We start from the raw sequence: 22,726 nt of genomic DNA on the forward strand, positions 1-22,726 counted from the left end.
TAGGCCAACCGTGAGCGAATGTGTCATTTATTTGCAGGAAAAATCCAGATGTCCAAGTCAAAAAATAGGTTGAATTTGGTTTTTGAAAATGTATTTCAATATTCGAGATAACCATTTCGATTTTGACTTTATTTAAATGTAAAAATACCAAAAATACCATATTTCAAATCCCAAAAACCCCTTCTTATTGGGTAAAACCGTAACTTCACCACAAAATCTGTCCAAGGACATATACTCAGTTCCAACAGCAGCTCATTGGAGCACTTTGTTTGTCGTTGGAGATGGAATTCAGTCTGCAGTCCCGGTTGCACTCACTGTGATCTCCGCGTCAATTTATGTCTTCCAGTCAGCACTCGTACTCCTCCTGACTTATGAGCCCGACGCATCGCTGCTACTGTTCAGACTTACATAACAGAAAATCAGCCATGAAGCTCTGTCATGCATTTATAATGTTTTCCATTTCTGCACTGTGTGTGTTTCAGCGTACATAACTAACACTTCAAACAGTGAGGAGTGAAATGTATTGTCTGAGGAGCTGAGGTATGACACAGAGCACAATGTCTCTGCTGCTCTGCTGCTTCCATAAAATCACTGTTTACTCATCTTTAGTTTCTGAGTTTAATAATTTCTTGGGATTTTTGTTCTTCCCATTATGGATATAAACTCAGCTGATAGATGATGCTGGAACTGACTACCCATGAAATGCAAGAAGTGCGAATGAGAGAGATATTTTTTTGATATCCGTTTTATCTTTGTACACTTGAAAAAGCTCACTGTGATAGAAACTGTCATTACTTTTCGCATATCAACATAATTACAGCAATATACAATTCACAATGTTCGTGTTAATATGTCAATCATGAGCAGGTATGGAGTTTATCATGTTTATAAGAGTTTAGTGTGCTAGCATGCTTACATTTACTAATCAGCTATAAACATACAGGCTGATCATCTAGCGTGACCTCACAGTTAACATTGTATTGGAACTGTGAATGTCTGTACCAAATGTTATGCCAGTTCATCCAGTAGGTGTTGAGAAACTTTACTACACAAGAACAATCTTTTCTCTGCTGTGGTAAATGAATTGTAGGGGGATCGCCAAAACATTAGGATTTAATTGGGGGACATAGATATCAAATTCCATGGCAATCCATTCAATAGAAATAGAGTTATTTGAGTGAAAACAAAAAAAGGACAATCTCATAGTGGCACAACAGGAAAATTCACTGATCGCAAAAATCAGTAGGTTCCGTCCTCCGGATTGAATGTCTGTAAAAAAAATAAATAAATAAAAATCCATGTCAGTAAAATATAGGTATTGAGATATATCAGTCTGAGCCAGTGTGGTGGATACAACAATCATTACTAAAAATGTGATGCTGTTATCCTGGTGCACAGTTGGAACACACTGTGGAACCACTCATTTAGTACTAAGTACATTTTAGTGTTAGTTAAATTGTAGACATGCACATTTAAAAGTGTACTTCTATATTCTGAAGCGGAACAACTCTATATTTATAAGTACATTGAAAATGTATTGTTAGTCTCTTGCAAATATAGAAGCACTATATCATTAATACCAATACTGTACCAATAATATACCATCATATATCCTTAATATGGAAATCATATGCTCAATTATAGTTTCATTTATTTTAATGACTAAACCAGGACACTTTGAAGTGTATTATAAATATGTATTATTCTTTGCTGTACTACTTTGTACATTACATATCCTTATACACAATAGTCTTGCAAATGTATTACCATTGGCCGGATGTGCATGCAACCTGGCTCCCCTGGCACACCATGCTGTTTTGTCCAATACAGGCTGTTTTTAAAGCAACCTCAACACTAATGATGAGTGAGTGATCGGGGCCTATGTCTGTCTTCTCTGGTAAAATACTCAAATTCCAGTTGATCTACTTCATGATGCTGACAGTCGGTGCTATGAAATTTGTGCTGCAACAGCAAACTGCCCCTCATTCAGGTTCCCTTTTTTATCTGGCAGAGATATCTGGTAATTCAGAAGACATCCCTCTGGTGCGCTGGAGGCAGCAGTGGCTTGAGAATGGCACTCTGCTCTTCCACATCCACCACCAGGACGGCGGCCTCAGCCTTCCAGAACCAACCGAAGACCCAGCCAACGATTCTGCAAAGGAGGAGCTCCGGATCCTGCACATCTCTGTCATGGTAAAACTTTCTGAAAGTTCACAAAGCAGCTAAAAATGGAAACAGTTGAAGTCTTGAATACAGTGCAGTATATTTTCTTTGACGTGCAGTCAAAAGAACTTTTTAATTGGGCAAAATCTTTCATTTGCAAAATTAAAATGCTAAAGGAGAGAAATTGCTTTTCTCTCTTACTGTTTCATCTAGATAGATAGGGACTGAAAAATATAAAGAACATTAATGTGGTTGAGTTATTTTCCCCGAAGCTGAAACGTCTTCAGCGATATCATCTTTGAGATGAGATAACATGTCCCTGCCTCCTGTTTTTGTTTCCCTGTGTATTTCAAATGAAACAGCTGACTGCACACTTCTTTCACAGCGAAGGTTTTAGGGAGCAGATAAATCCTGCAGATGTCTGTCATGGTACAATGGCTGTTTTAGATGCTGAAATGTTTCATTTACAAAACATCACAGTGTACTGCAAACCACAATAACTCTTCTTTATTACAAATGTGCACGATATCTCAGTCTATTTAAAAAAAAAAAAAAAAAAGAGCTCTGCCTCTGTCACATTTGTTTATATTGGACCACATTTGGAGTGTCTAGCCTGCTGTTCTGCAGCCTGCCACAGGGCACGAGCATGTTCAACACAGCATATGAGTGTATCACATCTGTAAAGACATGGAGGGAGTTCTTTATTGAACCCGTGGGTTTCAAAGTTACTAACACATACAAATAAATGCATACTTCTACCCCTTTTATGTAAAAGGGACATTTTACCTAGGTATAGGTACATATATTTGTAGGTAGTGAAGATGTCTTTATTGAAGTGTGAAACATACATTTATAAAGTTGCACATTTCAGTGGCAAAATGTAGATTTTTGCACGCCTGCACTGTATCAAACCTTATCTGCTATGTCGGCAGACTAGGAAATGAATCCTTAGATCTTGCAGCTTCGTCCTCTTGCCTGGGGAAATGTATATTTATTAGATCTTAGATATGCCACACCTACTCCCAGTGCCCTTTTCCAGCCCAAAGACATTACAATCGTGCTTTGATGGATGATATGTATTTTCAGACATTGAAAGCATATTATAGCTGCATACACAAATGATTAGTCAGCGTGAGAAGACTCTTGCCAGCAGCTACATTTGTTGAATCGAAGCAGGGAGCGGCTGAATGTCACCCATCTTGAGCCCTCGAAACAAATAACTGACCTTGACTATCCTCTGCTTGTTTTGCATGTATTAGCAGACATGAAGCCTAGCTACTGGGCACACAGGCTCAAGTGGTGACAACATTTTCATGTGGAAATGAGATAGCCAGTGCGGAGGTTCTGCTTCTTACCTCTTTGATTTTCCTCTAATCTCACATTCTTACTCCCCGCTCTATCTGCATTTCACATCCCATCAACCTCAGGTCGGTGTCTTTGTGCTTCCTGATCTGCTAATTCCTCATCCTGAATGAGCTGCGGCGGTAGCGCTGCCACAAGGGTGTTTTCGTGAAGGTGCGGGTAGAGAAGGATTAGCATGCAGATATGAGCAGACCGTGACAACAGATGGAAGCGGTGTTGCCGCTGCGTTGCCCGGGCCCCACTGCAGCTTGCCACCCGGCTGGAGGCCCCGACCTATAAATCCAAAGCCGTGTCACTTGTTCAGCTCCTTGTGGATACAAAAAAAGGTCCTGCAAAGGCTGCTTTACAGGCGCTTTAGCTCAAGCACACACCTGCTATCAGACCTCTTTCCTTTTTATGTCTTTGGGGTCTGCAGGCCAGCAGTGGTCAGCCCAGGGAGTATGTGGCAAAACGCAGGTGGATACAGCTGTGAACGTCTTAATTGCTGTTGCTTAATTACTGTACCTTGCTGGTTATGCAACAAGCAGGACAGAGTAAACACGATGCAAGAAAAGAATGATTCTATTAGTATTTGCTGAGATTTGAGAGCATCGCTGGACAAGTCTGAGAGTGTGTATTTAAGGTGCCAAAATAATGATTGGATATGTTTATTGCAGGTCACACTTAACTGTGTCGAATAGTATGAACTTACAAAATATCACAACACATTGCATCCTATGCTTTCTGAATTTTGGTTTTAAGTCGACAGTTTGTTATTTCACTAATTTATGTGCACTTGTTCATTTTCGCTCAGTGTGAGAGTGTAGGCACCAGGTTTGTAAAAGAAAGAAGAATAAGTAATGATAAAAGGCAGCATCTCTGGTTCCACTTTATTGATTTTAATCACTTCTTTTAATCACTGTCCATGAGTCCAACAGTGTTATAGAAGTGCAATGCTAGATCAGTGGACAGCTTTTCAAAACCTGGTGCCTACATTACCCATAATGCAACATCAAAGCTTAGTGACATCACTGGAGGCAATTTATCAGATCACATGCAACTTCCTTTAGAGCCATAAAAGGTTTTATGCTACTTTTCACATATGCAGTAGTGCTTCTCAAGAGCTGTAAACACACTTCAATGTGTCAAATTGGTGCATTTCCTACATTCTACATTCCACTAACAGTCTGCCACCAGTCACCAGTCTTTTTAGTGTTAAAATGAATCCCTGCCTGCCTGTTTACGATCTCAAGGGTTGTGTTTTATTTGGTCGTTTTTTTATGTTTTTATCAAAAACATGAATTGGACTTGAAATGGTCCCAGGTTGGCTCATTCTGGCCAGGTCATCTCAGCCAGGAAGCAAAACGTCTAATCTGCCACAGTTCACTGCCCGGCCACCATGCCCTCCATGAGTGTGTTTATGCTTAATGGAAGAGTTGGGGCTCCAGCATTTTTAGGCTTGAAGACGAGCCAGACTTATTATGGGCCTGATCCTAGAGGGGAATCAGGTTCAATGAACTGCACCAAAGTCGGCATCTGAGGCCAGAAAAGCGATTTTTGTCTGCTACTCCAGCCAGGCTATAATCTTACCTGGGAATACAATTTTTCCAGTCAGTTTCAGTCATTTTTTATTTATTTATTTATTTTGTCAAATGTAGTATTGAAGATGATCTGAAAATTTTAACCAAGAAGTGAGTCATTCCCACTCATCATCCAATGCTTTTAAAGTGCACTGTTCTGAATTTTGAGGTTTCCTCATGTACGGTTTAAAGAGCTTCTCCCTCTGCATTCACACCACCAAGGTGACCACTGTGTCCTCCACTCGCCACGACCGGTCATCCATAATAGATGACTTACCTTGTGTATGTCTGTACCAACACCAGGTGAGGCACTGGCAGTTCAAACACATGTCCCGCACTTCAGCTGGAACCTTACAGGCAGAGACAGCTACAACGTAAATCCCAACACTCCAGCAAAATAAAGATATCAAAACACTAAAAACAGCACCAGATATTCAATGTGCTATGATTGATGTTTTTCTTTTTTGTTGAGACTCTCCCTTTTTCATTTCAAATTTTTAATCAGCTGCAGTTTTTGCCACAGGGCCTCTATAGATCAATCCAATCAACACATGCATTATGGAGGTATCCAAACCAAAACAAGTCAATTACATTATATGAAAGGCTGATATGGTTTTTTATGCTTAGGGGTTAGATTTGATGTTTTTACGCATTTTGAATCTCTTGTAGCACATTTATTGTATTACATAGAGGCTGTAAAGCAACTTTTTAATTTTCTGCATGCGTCAAAGGGAAAACAAAAAGTGGACGTCAACAAAAGAAGGGATAGAATGAAATAAAAAAAAAAAATGTGTAGCAAACATCGAGGCCCAGTTCCCTTTAGCCATCATAAATACTGCAGGTTTGGCCCACATGACTAGTCACATTGTTTATTTTGTTAGATGGACGTTTGGGCAGTAAGACCAGGATTGGTCTACCTCAGCTGGCTGGAAGCCCTCTAGGCACAAGTTTGCTGTGGATCACTAGTGTGATAAAAGCGCCTGACTGTGCCCACTCAACCCAAAAGGTGAGGAGCAGCGGAGTCTGTCAAAGCCGTATGGTGTCTGACGTTAACGGCAGCAAATACTGCCAGACTTCCTGCTCCTTTGTTTGAGACTGCGTGTGCCTCCTAGTATAGGCAGTTCTGGTCCCATTTAATAATGTCTATCATAACAGGTGTTTCCTTTTTCCAGAGAAAATCAGTAAATTTGTCTGCTTTGCCGTAAATAAAAAAAATAAATCTGTCACTCACACTCCGGTACACTCTACCTTGGAACTATAAGGCAACGTTATGTTTGCCCCTACGACCCCGAATTGCAAATACAGTCAATTTCAGGATGAGAAGGCAGCCAATTGAGATTAGTAGTGGTAGAAATACTACGGTAGTACAATGCTATTCTAATACTTATTCTGAAAGTGTTGGACAGTCATAAAGTGTTCATGCAGATTTACATTTCCCTACCATTCATTATTCACAAGCCAGCAGACACGTTAAGACAAGAGCGACATGTATAACTAGAGCTCGATGAATAATTGATCGCCATCAGTTGTTGTATTCTGGCATTAAAATTGCTGAAAAGCACAGAAGGAGAGATGAAGGAACACTGGAGCAACGATCAGCCAGAGCTGTTAGTGTCAATGGTGGCTGGGGATTGAATGGGGTGGTGGGGCTAGGTAACTTTTGGTGGGGCTCTATATTCATATTAAAAGATATACAAAGGAATGTTAGCTCTATCTAAAATATGGAAAAAAAAGATAGATTTTTGTTGTCCAAGCAAGATACCATATTATTATTCAGAACCTTAGATGTCATACTAAAGGTATGGGTTTTCGCTGTTCAAGCACAAAGACAATTTAAATCTTTGAAGACAGATGCAGGTAGAAATTAAAGTCAGATATAGAAGGGGGAGACACATCCAGCATGACAGGGACAGAAGAGGTTTATGTTACGTCATGCTTCATCTGGGATTACAAATCCCAGATGAAGTAGGTATGTGGATTTGAAACAAAGACATCACTGCTTTTTTTTATTGTATAAACTGTTAGCACCCAGATTCACATCCACAATAGCATATAAATCAGCACAACACTATTTTTGCTAATAAAGGAGATTTCATCAGGATCTTCTGGATTCATTGGGATGTAAACAGCTGTAAGAAAAAAAACATAAAGCCATAGCAAGATTTGAAAAAGTCCAAAGGTCCACTGGTGCAAATCAATCCCCCTGAGAGGAAAAAAAAATGCTGCTCCTGTAAATAGAAAGGAAAAATACTAACAAAACAAAAACAACAGCCTCAGAAATCCATTGTGAGTGATTTTGCATCCATGTGTAATATCAACACGATTTGGAAGATTGTCCAGCCTTTCTGATATCTCTTTTTAATTAGTTCAGGACTGTGAGTACATTTTGTTTTACTTCAGTTTATTTCAAGATTTATCATTTCACAATTTTTAAGTGATCTTTTCAAAAATGCTTAGCTGATATTGGGAGTAAGCCATTTACAGACATTTACACACACAACAATATAATGCATTGGGGCAGTTTGTGGGAGGAGATGCTCATTGTGACACGGCCCAGCTCATGTGATATTGACATTCATGCGGTGACCCTCCTAAAACCTGCGTTGATAGCATTGATCGTGTAAACCTTAAATCAATGTGGCCCTGACCACTTGTAAAGCAGAAGCCTCGTCTGAATCCCAGCCTCCAGAGCTGCTCCTAAGCATCACAGCTTGGCGTGTTTTTGAAAAGCCTGCCGAGCGAGACACACCAATCCATAGCTTCCCTATGGGCTGTGAGGAAGGCACACAGCCCGAGTGCCCGGCCTGTTTGCAGTGCAGCTGAATCTGTGATGCAGACAACAGAGCACCTGGGGTTGGTTTTCAGCAGAAACAAAACAACGCATTTTAAGCAGGAAAAAATAAAATTAAAATAAAGTTGCAAATAAGCATTATTTTGCCAACATGTTGGCCTCAACAGTTTTGCAATAAAAAAACAAACATGAATAAATGTGACAGTATTGTGCTTTCAGCTTGTTGGCTGTCCCCAAGTTACAGATTAATTTAGCCTTAAGCCTTAGCCGTTTCAATTGGCTTGTTTATATGATTCTGTTTATAATGATCAAAATCAAAACAATAACTGGAGCAGTCATTATTTTTGCAATAGAACATTAAGGCTTTTATGTTGCACCTGACTGTGAGTGATACCTTACTCAACATCCAGTGCAAAATGGCAACAATGGCAACAAGTGACAGTGATGCCAGACGATCAGCCTGAAATGGCTGTGAGACATTGTTGTTTCCATGATCGTGTTTGAAATAATCTGGAATGAAAACCAAAACAGCTCCAGCATTTATTCCTTCTTACAGCAGGAAGCTGAGTCTTCTGTGTTCTGCCTCATCACTGACATGATGACGTCATTACATTACGTTGCACACAATTCAAAACATCATGACAATGTGCTGTGGTGCCATTGAGTGGCGGGAAGGAAGTGGAGAAGAAGCAGGTTGATAGTTGTCAGACAGAGTTTGAGGGAAATAGTCAATCATTATATTTGACCATAGTGTGTTTTGTAGATGTGATTAGTGTATTTTGTTGTTGTGAGCATATTGAACATTTGAAGATGTTGCAAATACTGCAGCAATATCTTAGAAACTAAAGCATCTTCATACGAGTTATGGAGTGCATTGACATGTTTTGTATCTATACGTTCCTTGTATTTATTTAGCAAAATTTGATACAATTATTGACTTTTTTTTGTCCTCTAACTAATGACACACGTTCATTCATTTAATCATTAGTATTTTTTTATTGTCTTGCAAAGCCTTTTAGCTTAGGTTGTGCAGATTTTAGGGAAACAAAGCATTTGTCGATGCTCATTAAAAACATTGCAATACTACATAACAATAAGAAGAAATAAAAAAAAATGGAACATGTCCACAGTATTTTGAACACGGGTGCCTGTGTTTCTTTTTCTTTTACACGTTAAATTATTGAAGATTCCCTGTAAGATTTGCTAGCGTAAGAGCACTGGTGTTCACACAGGACTCTTGCATTTCAATCCATCTGCATGTGTCAATCTACAATAATAGAGCTGAGATTAGCCAAACGTAGTCACCTGAAAAATAGCTAAAGTAATTTTTGGGGTTTGAGAGTGTTGTTTGAAAAATTGGGAAGTTGCATGACCAAACTATGAAACCGTGAAATCCGTGGTGTACAGTTTAATTTTTCTTTTAATGTTTCTTTACGCTCTTGTGTCTGTGGTGCGCCTCAAGCTCTGTCTCAGCGAGCACACAGGAAACGTCAGTCTGACTTGATATGGCATCAGCATCAAATAATTTCCGCTCTGTGTTGGGATTTTAGCAAGAGTCAGTGTCTTGTAAAGCAGACAGCGTGCTTTTAATAAATCTGAAATGTTGCTCATGCTGTTCAGCTGGTTTAATGTCATTTTGCAAGTGTATAGAACACCGCACTGGCTTTACACTGAAAAAAAAATGAACAATGGACGTTTAGCCTCAATTTAATTTCCTCCATACAGACAACACTGACTGAGGCAGCATCGGTTGTGTCGGTATTCATTTTGTCTTTCACTTTTAGAATACATTTGCTATGTTTTAGGATGTTTCGTTTTAAAACAGACGTTATCCCATTATAACAGATTAATTTAATGTTATAACAATACAAAACATTCTTGTCATATTGGGGTAAGTTTGTGTGATGTAAAAACAAGAGAAACATCTCCTTTTAACTTTTCACCATATAATGTGATACTGATCCATTTTCCTTTTTCTGGTGTGGTAGGCTAATAGGCTTCCGTAGAAATAACACATGCAGTGACCCTTTCAATACTACAGACATAATGCTCACCAGACCTTAATACAGAACATATCAATGGTGCAAAATAATCTGATTGTATAATGGTATCTTCTGTACAAGCCGAATTACAAACAGCTTTTGCTCAAACGTGATATCAAATGAACCTTTTAGACTGATTTGCAGTCCCAAAGCACATTGAAAAAAATGCAAGCCACATGTTTTCAGAATGGAAACTTATGTAAGAAGGTGAAAGATGGTGAAAACAAAGGAAGAGCTGATAGTCAAGATCTTTGTGAAAATAGTACCTTTCATGTCAGTCATAATTTAATAAAAGTGTTATTATCACCTGTATTTGCATGACATTCTGTTCCTGAGGACAAGATGTTCTGTGTTATCTGAACCCAAGTACTCAATAATCATCACAAATCTCTAACACTAATAGTAATTGAATATCATAAGGTTTTATGAAGAGTGCTTAGACTATTATTTCCCTTGCATTCTACCATATATTTCTAATTTTCTGAATATTAGTCGAGACATGGTGAAATTCTCCCTCTTATTCACTGCCACAAAATGAATTAGTCACACATGAAAGGGTGTAAAAATGGGTTTTTGGGTTCGTGCAGATGAAACTTTGGGAATGATATTCTCTTGAAACAGTGGGTTTCAGAATGTGAATATATACACGTATATATAAAGAAACCAGCCCAGTATAGAATATAGCATGGATTAAAGGAAAGTTTGAATTACACAGAAGTATGAAAAAGACAATCACAAAATATTATTGGTACAAATGATGCAGAATTGGAAATTTTGAGTAAATCACACACGTATGCCATGTGAGCGATGAAGCGCAGTGAGCCAGTGTGTGTGCATTAAGATGGAATATGTAGGAAAACTTTGTAAGTTATTTGGAGGAATGGTAGTTGATTTTTGAGTCTCATTTTCAGGTTGTCAAAATAGACTTCATATGGACTTAGATTTTGGACATTGTTATAACGTGATATGGCATAAGTGTTGCCTGTAAAGTGATGTCATCGTTGATTTTGTTTCCCAGTCCTAGCATTTATGAAGTGCTTTATATACTGTGTATTATAATACAGCAGAAGCAGCCCTTCTGGTGACAGTAATTATGATATGTTGGCATGTGTTTTAATAACCCTAACCCTAACCCACTAACAAACCACATGTCAAAATTGGTTGCCACTTTTATCCAGCCTTAATAAACCATGAAGTCATAACTAAGAATAAACTATTTTAGGTTTTTTTGTTATCACTACATTTACCATTACTACTATTTATTTACTGGTTATTTATGTCTGTTTAATGACTTATCTCATATTATTTTCATTAATATTATTATTGTTATGATTATTGTTATTGTTATGTACTTGGTTCAGATGTATTGCTTATTTAAAAAAATAATAATAAATAAAGACTGTAATCTAATGAAGAAAAAAATATTCCCTCTTATTACTCCAACTCACAGTGTTACGAGTAGTCCTGCATGTTGATTTCAGAAAGAACATATCTCACTATTACAACTGGGATCAGTGTTTCTTTTCTTCACATAACTAACCTTCTTTTGGTCAGTGAAAGAAAGAGAGAGAAGCTAGGGGACAAACCTTTTCAGGCAGTTTTGCTGCTGAGCTGTTCTGCTGCTCTCCTTACACAGCATCACAGGTTAACAGGGATATTCTGTTAACTGGTTTATTCATTACAGCTGGGATACTCAATCTCCTTGTGACAAAGGGGCACAATGGGAAATGATTAAAGTCGATTTCAAGACCTAAGTGGCAGTATGGCCAATAGCTGGGGCACGTAAATGTTGCCAATGTTACTGCTTTGTATTTACTCTTGACCTAGACAGGCATTGAGAGGCAGCCGTATGAACCACAAAGGAAAACAAAGGTATATCTCTGCTAGCATGTGACACTCCAGCTGCATTTACAGGACATGATACTTTAAATTTCAATTTCAATATATATATATATATATATATATATATATATATATATATATATATATATATATATATATATATATATAAATATATGTATGTATATATATATATATATATATATATATATATATATATATATATATATATATATATATATATATATATATATATATATGTATATATATATATACATATATATATGTATATATATATATATATATATATATACACACACACACACACATATACACACACATATATATGTAAAACTTTGATATCACAATGCTTACAATTGTTGAAATCTCATCTCAAGCAACAGTATATTGAGTCTTAGCTTAGTAATGTTTACAAATCAGCACTCAGTCGCTGACTCTGATCGATTTCAGGGGATCACCAAAGTCATTATACATGGTTTTGGAACCATGATTGTCCGTGCCAATTTGTCATCCAGTAGTTGTTGACACTGAGATGATGATCCATCCAGAGCAACCTTGCTTGATGATAGTGTATACCATCAGAGTAGTATGACTAATGCTTCACTATGATAGTGTGGCTTTTAAGGCAGGACATCCTCTGATAATGCACTACATGAAGAAAAACTGGTACGTTAAGTCTTTTCAGCTTCTTGAAACATCGACCCCTAATGTAAAACCGAGATTTAAATCCAAAAGAAAAAAAAGTTTTCAGTACAAATGTCATTTGTGGTTCTACATTAATGCCTTCTCACCACAGAAACTCAAACACCATCATGGCTTCATGCTATATTAGGATTTATGAAATCCACTAAATTGAATCAAATGATTCAAACAGTTTATGTCATTAATACTCATTTCCAGGGGAGAAACCTTTGTGTGAAATGTGTGAAATGGGGTTGTGACTTTCACATTTGTTCAATGTCAAAATCAGCACTGGATTGTAAAACATATTGTTAATAATCCTCACAACTCAAGTTCCATTTAGTTTTATTGTATGTATTAAGCTTTATACTTTGACAGCCAAAAACCTGCCTTCGTTGGCGTAACAACAAATGCACAGTAGGATGCAGTGCAAGGAAACTGCTTCCATCATTAATATTGTAAGTTGATATCAAATCCAATCAGCAGCCCTTTGGCTATGAGACAGTTTATTATATTCAAAGCAAGAAACTTCCTTTCGCTATCTTGTAGCTGTCAGATAGTCTAGATCTTTCCCCTTTCCCAAGTCTTAATGCCTTGCATCCAGAGACTAAGTGACAGATTGATAGCTCAGCTCTAATACCATGTCTACTCTGTCAGACTGAGAAAGGCCATGTCTTCTCTCTTCCATTCAGGACTTACATGACAGGAGTGTAAGTCATAAGGAGCACTAGTGCCATTATAACATCATCCTCATCCGTTAGTAAGTGGATTATGGGGCTGGAGCGCTGGCATGCTCTGATGTGTGGTTTGGTTTTATTGGCTCTGTAAGAGGACACAGTCCACTTAGTCCTCACTTTGATTCCAAGTAATGCCTGACATTAAACAGCTTTTTCCATACCATCTATATTAGCCCCCTCTAAGCATGGGTGCTAATGCAGGTTGATGGGTTTGAATTACATTTGTCACTGTGGTAAATTTGATTGAGAACCATTTCAAGTACTTGACTTTTGCCATCTTACTCCAGTTAACTCAGAGACTAATGAAACAATGAAGGTACTTAACATTAAATATGTGCTTTATTAGTTAAATATATTTTTATGTTCATTTATCAGTTTTGAACATTAATTAACTCTGCTCTTTATTTTACAGTATTAGTTAAAACAAAAAAACTAATTAAACCTCTTCTCCCACAGAAACAGTATTTCATTTTTCATTTTCATTTTATCTCTTTTTTCAATCCCCTTGACTGTCTACAAAGGATGCTTTTCAGACACTTTTGTTCAATTATTCATCTCACTTTTGTTCAATACAGTTTCCTACACAGGTGGCATTGTGCTTCACTCACACATACTGCCACATATATACAACTATGTTTCCATGAGTCAGTAATACCTAGATTTCAATTATTGGGTTGGTAAGCTTCGGTTTTTATGTCGTAGTATGAGGGGCGATACCCAGATGGTAATTAATGTGACATCAGCTCATACTTTAGGTCATGGTGGTATTTAACACCATGGACTGGTACCAGAATGAGTCGATTGTATGATAAAGTGACACATAGTACACAGTACGTTAAATGTATCATGTCTAGAAGCAGTCAAGTATTAATAGTCCTTATTTCTTATATTTTGCTGCTTGGTGGTAGATCTTGACAAGAGGCACAAATCGTATAAAGTTGAGATTAGATGGCGTTGTTGACGTTGCTGAAATGTAACATCATGGATCAACCTTCAGCATTCATCAGTAATGTCTTTGGCAACGTCTCACATGGATGTGCTCTTCTTTTATCTATTTTAGTCCTCACCTACCCCAGAGGAAACTATCTGACTAACTAATGGTTTACTATATGAACTGGCTAGCTAACTTATCTGTCTGCCTTTTAGCACCTTTCAGAAAGCATGCAGTGGCTTTATTAGAGCCGTTTTGCTGAAAAGAGCGGTTGCAGCTGGAAAGAAGATTGATTAGACTGGTGAGGCTTAACCTAAACAGTAATGCTTCAGGCCAAAAAAAAAATAAACAAAAAGTTGAAAGCCACTAAAATGCATTATAGGGATAAGGGGTGTGTGTGTGCATTTGTTACTAAAACTGGCTGCATTCACATTACATAAAGTCTTTTAACCCATTGTTACAAAAATACAGATTAGTACAGTATTAGGCATTATTTTGCATACTATAAATTAGATTTAGGTGTTATAGGTAATAACACCTAAATGTAATTTTACAGACACCAAAACCTGCAGGCTCCCAGCATAGCTGTAGTTACAATGAAACTAGAAGCGCTGAGAGTGGAAAACATAGTGGGCGGACCCTACTCAGGCCTGCTTGAGCTGACCAAGCAGAGCAGCCGTGGCTGTTTAGGGACGGGGGCCCAAAAGAGACAGGCACTGAAATGGAGCATATAGTTAGAAGGTTAATAGAGGTGCTGCAGCAACAGACTGTACAGTATGAGAAGAATAATGTGTTTTTTTTTTACATTTTACTTTGTGAACATTTTCTATTAGATACCCTAGATAAAAGTGTGAATGTTTAAATGAGATAAAAGATAATATTGGACCTTAAATGAAACATACCAAATAAAGCTCAGCTTCATACTGTTTAATGACATCCTTCAAGATAACTGAACACAATATAAATGTATACTTCTTCTGTGATAGTAATAGGTGTAGGTAACATACTATTGCATTGCCTGTAGACTCAGTCACTTGTTAGAGTTTGAATGGGAGACTTCATCAGTGACTTTCAAACTGCTGAAAATTTAATCATTGCAAACCAAATTACTTTGGTCTCCTTTTTGACCACTGTGCATGCAGATTTACTGCATAAGTGGCCCATATCATGGTGTCATTTGTTAATGTCCTTGACTATGCAGATTAAGCAAACAACTTATGCAAATGGGCCTCTCTTTTTGCCAATTTAAATTAATATGAGCAACTGAAACCCTCATTTTTATTCAGCTACAGAATCCCTAATGTGTTTGAAAAGGGATTTTTTTATGTAAATTACTGATTAAAATCTACTTTTCATTTCATCATTTTTGCCTATCTTTCCATAACTGTGCTTGTTTGACTGAACTGACACACAGTTTAATCTTTATTATTCTTTTTTTTTTTCTTTCACTCTTTTTAAGTAAAGAAATTAAATCTTCATTTAAACCTTGTCATTCTACTGTTATTTTAGACAGGCTATTGCTCAACATCTACTGGTTGCTTTTTCATGATAATTTGCACTGACCTTGTATCTGTTATATAACAATAGAAAGAGAAAGTATGTAACATATCAGATCAGTTTGTGTCAGGGGAGGTGCATTACAGGCAGTGAAGAGGGACACATCTGCACTCACCTGGCCAGAGGGAGTACTTTTACAGTTCTTTTGTTCTATTTGAACATGTCATTTTCTGACTCGGAGTAATTCACTCCGTCTGTCTTGAGTGGCAAATTTCCCGCTGTCCCTCTCTCTTTGTGCTGTCACCGTGACACTTTCCTAACTCTTTTTGACATTTTCTAAATTGCACAGTGTATCTGATTTTTATTTCAGATCTCCGCTGGGTAGCATCAGATTAGCCTCCAGGATGTGATAAATTGCCCATTCTGTACATGTAACATTATGTCTCCAAATTACAATACTGTCTGAATGTTATCTCATCCTTCATGTCATTTTAACTAAATTATCCCTTTCAGTAACCTTAAAAAAAAACGTATGATGATGGAATTAGATAAAATAAATTTAGAATAAAACTGCTCAGAACTTTGCTGTCATCATCTTTATTCATGGGGAATATATAGTCTGATATCCGAACTGACAATCGCTGTCTCTCTCCTGTGTGCTTTTGACTTGTCTTGACTTTGATCGATATCCTGCTTCTTGGCAAGATTCTCTGACTCTGCTCTCGCCTTTTCTGCTCTCCCTTTGACTCTCTCCCCCTCGCTGTCTCTTCTTCTCTCTGGTTTCTGTCTGATTCTGTCTCTGTCCCGCCTGCTAACCTCTCCTCGGGGCAGGCTCAATGCCCTTAATCTGTCCATCTTGTGCCAGCACTGAGTCCTCTACGCCCACAGCTGCTGGTGTGGATGCTGCTGCATCCTTCAACCCCACAAACCAGCTCAAAACTCATTACAATCATGGAGAAAAGGAGAAAAATAAAAGTGGTCATGTGACCTGACCCAGTCATCTGTTATCAGCGCTTACTTTAGTGCATATATGAGCTGATATCTAAAGTCACAATTGACCTCTGTCTTCCATATATTTCCACAGGATGAGAGCAGAACTTTTTTCGTAATGATTTTTCCCGAAAGATGAAAAAGATGAGTAGTCAAAACTATCATACATGTTTTAAGTGCCAGGTTAGCAAAAGAAGATAAAGCAAGAAGTAAAATTACCATCCAGATACTCAATTTTAGACATCCCTCAGAGTTAATAGATTGACTCGCTAGTTCAACATAGATGTTACATGCTCCCTCTCTGCTGGCCAGGATGTTTCACCCTGGCTGGTGATTGGCTTTCCTGCCAGGTGATAGTGGTCTGGCTGATTAGGGAATATCCAATAAGAGGGGGAAGGGCACTAGGCTGTGGCCTCTCTTTCTTATCACTGCAGTCCACCAGACAAGCAGTGCTGTCAGTCAGCTGGGAGGCTGGCTGAGGTATTATGCTTTTGATTTATGTTTATCTGATGGGTACGGTAGTTTAGTTTTCATGGCTTCATTTCAATTAGGTTTAGTTGCTTTATTTTGTTAGACTGGAGGGTAGACCCCAGTTCTGATGGCCCTGTTGGGTTGGTCTGGGAGTCAGCTCTTCTTTTGTTTGTTTTGGCCGGCCCATCAGTTTGTTTTTGTTTGCTGATTGGGGAATTAATAAAATGTGTCTTCCTTTAAATTATAACTTGTTGTGCTGTCTTGTGTTAGACCCCACTTGACGGAGGTTGTAACAATAGACCTGTAGTAGTTAAAGTTCAAAGACTTGTGCGCCGTGTGCTGACGTTCCTATCATACAGCGATTCCCAAAGATTGTGCCACTGTACACAAAGGAGCAGCATAGACAGACCAGGGATGCCGTTTAATTTTCATTGAATACATTTACATTGTTATGAGCATTGGGAGAACTAAAACATGAATTGATTAGTCGATCACAAGAAAATTGGATGTTAGCTAGTTTGATAATTGATCAGTTTATAGTATTAAATGAAAAGTCTGAGTTTTTGACTGTTGGTTGACATCACTTTTGGCTCTCAGAAACTGTGATGAGCATTTTCACTTTTTTTATTTTTTTTATTTTTTTTACATTTTATAGACTAAATGATAAATTGATTAATTGTTAAAATAATAAAAAGATCACTTATTACTGGAAAAAAATCAGTTGCATCCTTAATTTTCTTTTTATTTCCCATACTATGCTGTCATAGAAATGCAACACGTTCTCTGGCACAAAATGTTTCCATCTGCACAGCAGTCCTTCTAGTGTCCTACAGAGCAATCAGTGAAAATAACTGTCAACATCTGAGAGAACTGAACCTCGGCTGGAAAAATAACATCTCTCTTTATAGTCTTTGGGCCTCATTCAAGAAGTGATATACAAACAAATTATTGCTTATTTTTGCTGGCATCTACAATTTTCTCATATTTTGTTAGTACCCATTAGGGGTGGTGAAAAAAATCGATTATTGATTAATTGCGATTATAATATTGACGATTATGATTCGATTATTACATTTCCAAAAATCGATTTAAAAAAAAAAAAAGATTTTTATTTATTTATTTTTTTGAAATAGTAATACAAACTGGAGTCCTCCTCTTACTGGCTTCCGCTACATGGTCCACAGTCTGGAGCCAAGATATGTTATTCCATCCCGGAGCTTTTTCACACTTAAATCGATTCCAAATCTTTACAAGGAGACAAACCTTTCCCTCAACTCTGCTCACAGGGTAGCAATAACCTGCGATGTCTGGACATCCAGAGCTACAGTCTCATATGTGACCGTTGCAGCTCATTATGTCAGCAGTTAATGGAAGCTAATGTCCTAAGTACTTCAGACGAAAGCTATGGATGATAGCCACACAAGCGCAAATATGTGTGACTTTCTCAAAGACGAGTGGGGAATAGAGAAACATGCCCTGGTTCTCGTCACCAACAATGCTTCTAACATGAGTCCGGCTGCTGAGCTTGGCAACTTTCTTTTAACAGTCAAACACTACATTTAAAACTTAATAATTCTGATATAACAGTTACACTATACAATATTGAAGGTGCTGTGATGTGTTACTCAAAAGATAAGTAAAATAATTCAGCAGCTGACTGATGTTAAATGGAAGATCAATAATCGTTAATAATTGAAAATCGAATCAATAATCGTTAATAATCGAAAACCGATTTGTAATCGAATCGAGACTTCAATAATCGGAATCGAATTGGGAAATTGGGCCGATTAACCACCCCTAGTACCCATTGAGTTCTGGGATTCACCAATGTGTTATCTTTGTTTTGGAGGAATTTTAATGATTGCATTGTTTCATGGTTAAAAGTACTATAGGTCAGTTGATCCTAATTAAGACTATAAAAACCCTTGGGTGATTGTAAGTTCTGCACCTGAATCATGGCTTACCTACTGCTACTAGATGCTTCGGGAAACCAGACCTGTGCAGAGAGCGCATTTTTAGAGATTGCACAGATCTGTTTGATGACACAGATGAATGACTGCTGAGTTGTTTCAGATTGCCACGAGCACTGCTCATGGATATGTGCAATAACCCGGAGCCTCAACTTCGGGGAAACACGCTGGTCAAATCTCATGAGAGATGGGAGACAGGTCAGACATTTCACATTACTCTTTGAGCTGCATACTTCTGAAAGAACTGGGAGTGATAATATCATTCATGCCCGAGTACATATCGTTCCTATACACTGCTAACCTGCAGGTCGAGATTACATTTTTTTTTTTTTTTGGCGGTACGGGAAATATTTTGGTGCTGAAGATTGCACGCATATAGGGATCAAAGCAGTCCTGTCCAGATCCATTCCAATTCCTCAATCGATCGCTGTGTCACTAAAGTCAAATAATATTTGATGCAAACTGCCACTGCCTTCTGAATGTAGTGGCCCCATGGCCTAGTTCCATGCAGATGCGTCCGGCTCAAGGAGCTGGTGGCCATGGCTGGAGGCGGCTAATTGTTAAATGATTTGTCATTTTTTTTAAACCCACCACCCAGTTTAACTTTAATAAAACTCAATTTTATAAAAAAAAATGTGACGATGATCGAGGTTATGTACTCACTCATAAGCTGCTGACCCCCCTGGCAAATCCCCAAACCGGACAGGAGCGCTCTTACAACCACCAGCTCCGTGGTAGAGCACACAGTTGGAGTACTGAAGGCCAGGCGGATGTGGTTAATACTGTGTTTTTTACGTTTCTGTAGCACCAGTGCTGAGGCTGTGGGAGATCAGGTCTTGTTGTCACCATGATATACAGGACAACCAGCTAAGACTTCAGGGAGTAACTGCACCTTGCCAATAAATTGCTTACTTCTTACCTTTGCACAAAGCAAGCTGGCAGTTTCCCCCGTTCTCGGAAGGATTGTCAAGATGTGCCAATATTGACGACAATCATGATATTTATAAGAGGAAGACGCAGCAGCCTGCTTGCTCGCTTCTTCCACACTGTGAAGCTATTTCTGCTGTACGCTATCTTGTTGGAAGAGACGACAGACGAAAGTGAGATGCTCTATCAGCAGAGTGTGTAGATATTGCGACGATATCATTAATGTGAATTATTTTGGCCATGACAGTCATGAAATGAAAATCTGATATCACGACAGCCCTAGTTCCCATCGTATATACAATGCTAAGCTAACCGGCTGGTTGCTCTAGCTACACACAGTATCACTGGTTCTTCTACATTTTGACACAAAGTTTAATTTCTACTGCAAATTAATATCAGACCTAAATATCAGTTTTCAGTGTCCATGCTTTCTAGTAATGTGTATTGGCCCTGACAATGCTACACTGGTCAACTCATAATTGGTATGTAACAATAGCTCTCTCATCAAGACAGAACATACACTTATTTCCGTCATTGTCCAATTAATTCAGCAAACAACATTGGTGTAACAATTGGGACATTGACCTTAGTATTTCAGTGGGGACAGGGAAAAGCTGATCACTCTCTGTCTTGCTCACATTCCAAAAATCAGCTGATAGCCATGTTCAGAACTTCCCTGGACAGTGCTCTCTAGGTGAAGTTAATGCACAGTAGCATAAAGCTGCCGTGATGTGGAAACACTGTAGGTGTCGGTCACTAAATCTTTTTCATACTCAGCCTTTTTTCATATTGTGCTGGTGGCATCACAGCTTTCGCTTTGATCTGTATTCTACTTGGCAAGATTATCTGAATCTGTTCTCTGACTCTCTCTCCCTTTCTCTCTCTCTCTCTCTCGCTCTCTCTCTCCCTCTGCTTTTTACTCCTCTGCCCTTTTTTTCTGTCTCTGCTCCAAATGCCACTCTCCTCCCCTCAGGGCGGGATGATCGCCCTTCTGCTGTCCATCCTGTGCCTGGTCCTGATCCTCTACACCCGCAGGCGCTGGTGTAAACGCCGCCGCATCCCTCAGCCCCAGAAGAGCGCCAGTGCTGAGGCAGCTAATGAGATCCACTACATCCCCTCTGTGCTAATGGGAGGCCAGGCCCGGGAGAGCTTGAGGAACTCCCGGGGTCAGGGGCCAAACTCCAGTGGTACCCTCAGCATCCGGGAGACGCCGATTTTGGATGGGTACAAGTAGGGTTTGGGTGGATGAGGATGATTGTAATCTGAAATGGCTACACCCTTAAAAAAATAAGCACACACAAAGTAAAGAAATTGTTAATAACTGAGATTAATAATTTCTTAATGTGTATTTTTTTTGTATTGTACACTGGAAACAAGGATAGAAAATTTTTAATTGTATTACCTTGAGAGCAGCTGATTTAATGAGTTATTGCTGGGTGTAGTAATCTGTAATGAGATTTGAGGCTTAACAATTTTAAACCCCCTTGCCTTATCAGCAATTCTGTCACACAGTGAGATCTTGACTGCTTCAACAAGCAAGTTAGCTGCCTGTGATATTTATTTTAATTTAGATATGTCAAGATAATGTAGCACTAATTGATTTCTACCTCATCCCTAGGTATGAGTACGACATCACTGACCTGCGTCACCATCTGCAGCGAGAGTGTATGAATGGTGGCGAGGAGTTTGCCAGCCAGGTCACCCGTACCCTGGACTCCCTCCAGGGCTGCAATGACAAGAATAATATGGACCTGACTCCTGGTGAGTCAACTGACACACAAACAGCTAGGTCAATAAAGACAGTGTTGACACTGTACAGCTGAAGAAGAACAGATGTAAAGCTTCAGTAATCAATATATTTCAAGTGACAATAAATGAAGTAGTCTAGATGTTATGTCGAAGTGGTCACTTGTAGTGACAAACTCACAGAATCAGCAGCAGGCTGTGACAAAGTCACACAAACACAAAGTTAGCAACTAAATAAATAGAGAAAAAAATGTCAATTTGTCACTTTTTTGTTAAGTGGTTTTCAAAACTTAACTGCCAGTGTGATTTATTTGAGATAACATTGACAAAAAAATGTTAAATAATTCATCATTAGCATAATATTTATTTAAATGTACAATACATTAGAATAGGGGTCTTTTCGATTTTATGCTCTAACAAATAGGGGGCAGGTTATCACCAGAATAACTGCTAGCTGCTCCTAACTGAAGCTACCGCGTGCTAGTTAGCTCAGCTAGCCTTGCAGCAAGTAGTCCGGACTGGGAGCTTGGGGCATTGGGGAGTTGTTGGTGTTTGCCCTGCTAGCACAAGACCTTTGGACCAAGTTGGGCCAGGGCTAGCTGGTAAGGATGCTAACTTCAGTAGATATCTCTGCAAAAGAAAACATAAGGTCAAAAACCTTATTTCTTCATATTCTATTCATAATAGTGGTTACATTTTTCGATTGCTCTTAAATATTGCACCTTTAATTAACAATAATAATGTACTACCGGGGGGGCGGGGTGGGGGGGGGGCTAATTGCTTCTTCTTTTGTGCTTATTAAACTTTTCTTTTATCATCATTTTAAATTACAATCATTTTAGATTACAAACTAACTTGATTATGTCCCTGAAGCTTTTATTTGTCATTTTCAATCCCCCACAGCCATACATTCATTAATAAAAATAAAGTAACAAGTCATTATATCAAAATGTTACCTTTGCTTTTACTGGTGAGGACGCAAGTGTATGAGATTAATTG

General features: G+C 38.4%; 1 protein-coding gene across 8 annotated transcripts in view; it reads left to right on the forward strand.

Moving 5' to 3' along the window:
- The window catches only part of astn1 (astrotactin 1), a 422,909-nt gene that overhangs the window by 88,885 nt on the left and 311,298 nt on the right, over nucleotides 1-22,726 (forward strand). For 5 of the 8 annotated variants that reach the window (XM_030401856.1, XM_030401857.1, XM_030401860.1 and 2 more), the window contains exons 2-4: nucleotides 2,012-2,193; nucleotides 20,955-21,211; nucleotides 21,600-21,742. In XM_030401856.1, the coding sequence (XP_030257716.1) occupies nucleotides 2,012-2,193; nucleotides 20,955-21,211; nucleotides 21,600-21,742 (582 nt within the window). The remainder of the gene's footprint in view (nucleotides 1-2,011; nucleotides 2,194-20,954; nucleotides 21,212-21,599; nucleotides 21,743-22,726) is intronic. The other 3 variants (XM_030401863.1, XM_030401858.1, XM_030401859.1) reach the window with 1 other exon arrangement.

This window comes from Sparus aurata, chromosome 21, assembly GCF_900880675.1.
Source record: "Sparus aurata chromosome 21, fSpaAur1.1, whole genome shotgun sequence".
NCBI classification, from domain to species: domain Eukaryota; kingdom Metazoa; phylum Chordata; class Actinopteri; order Spariformes; family Sparidae; genus Sparus; species Sparus aurata.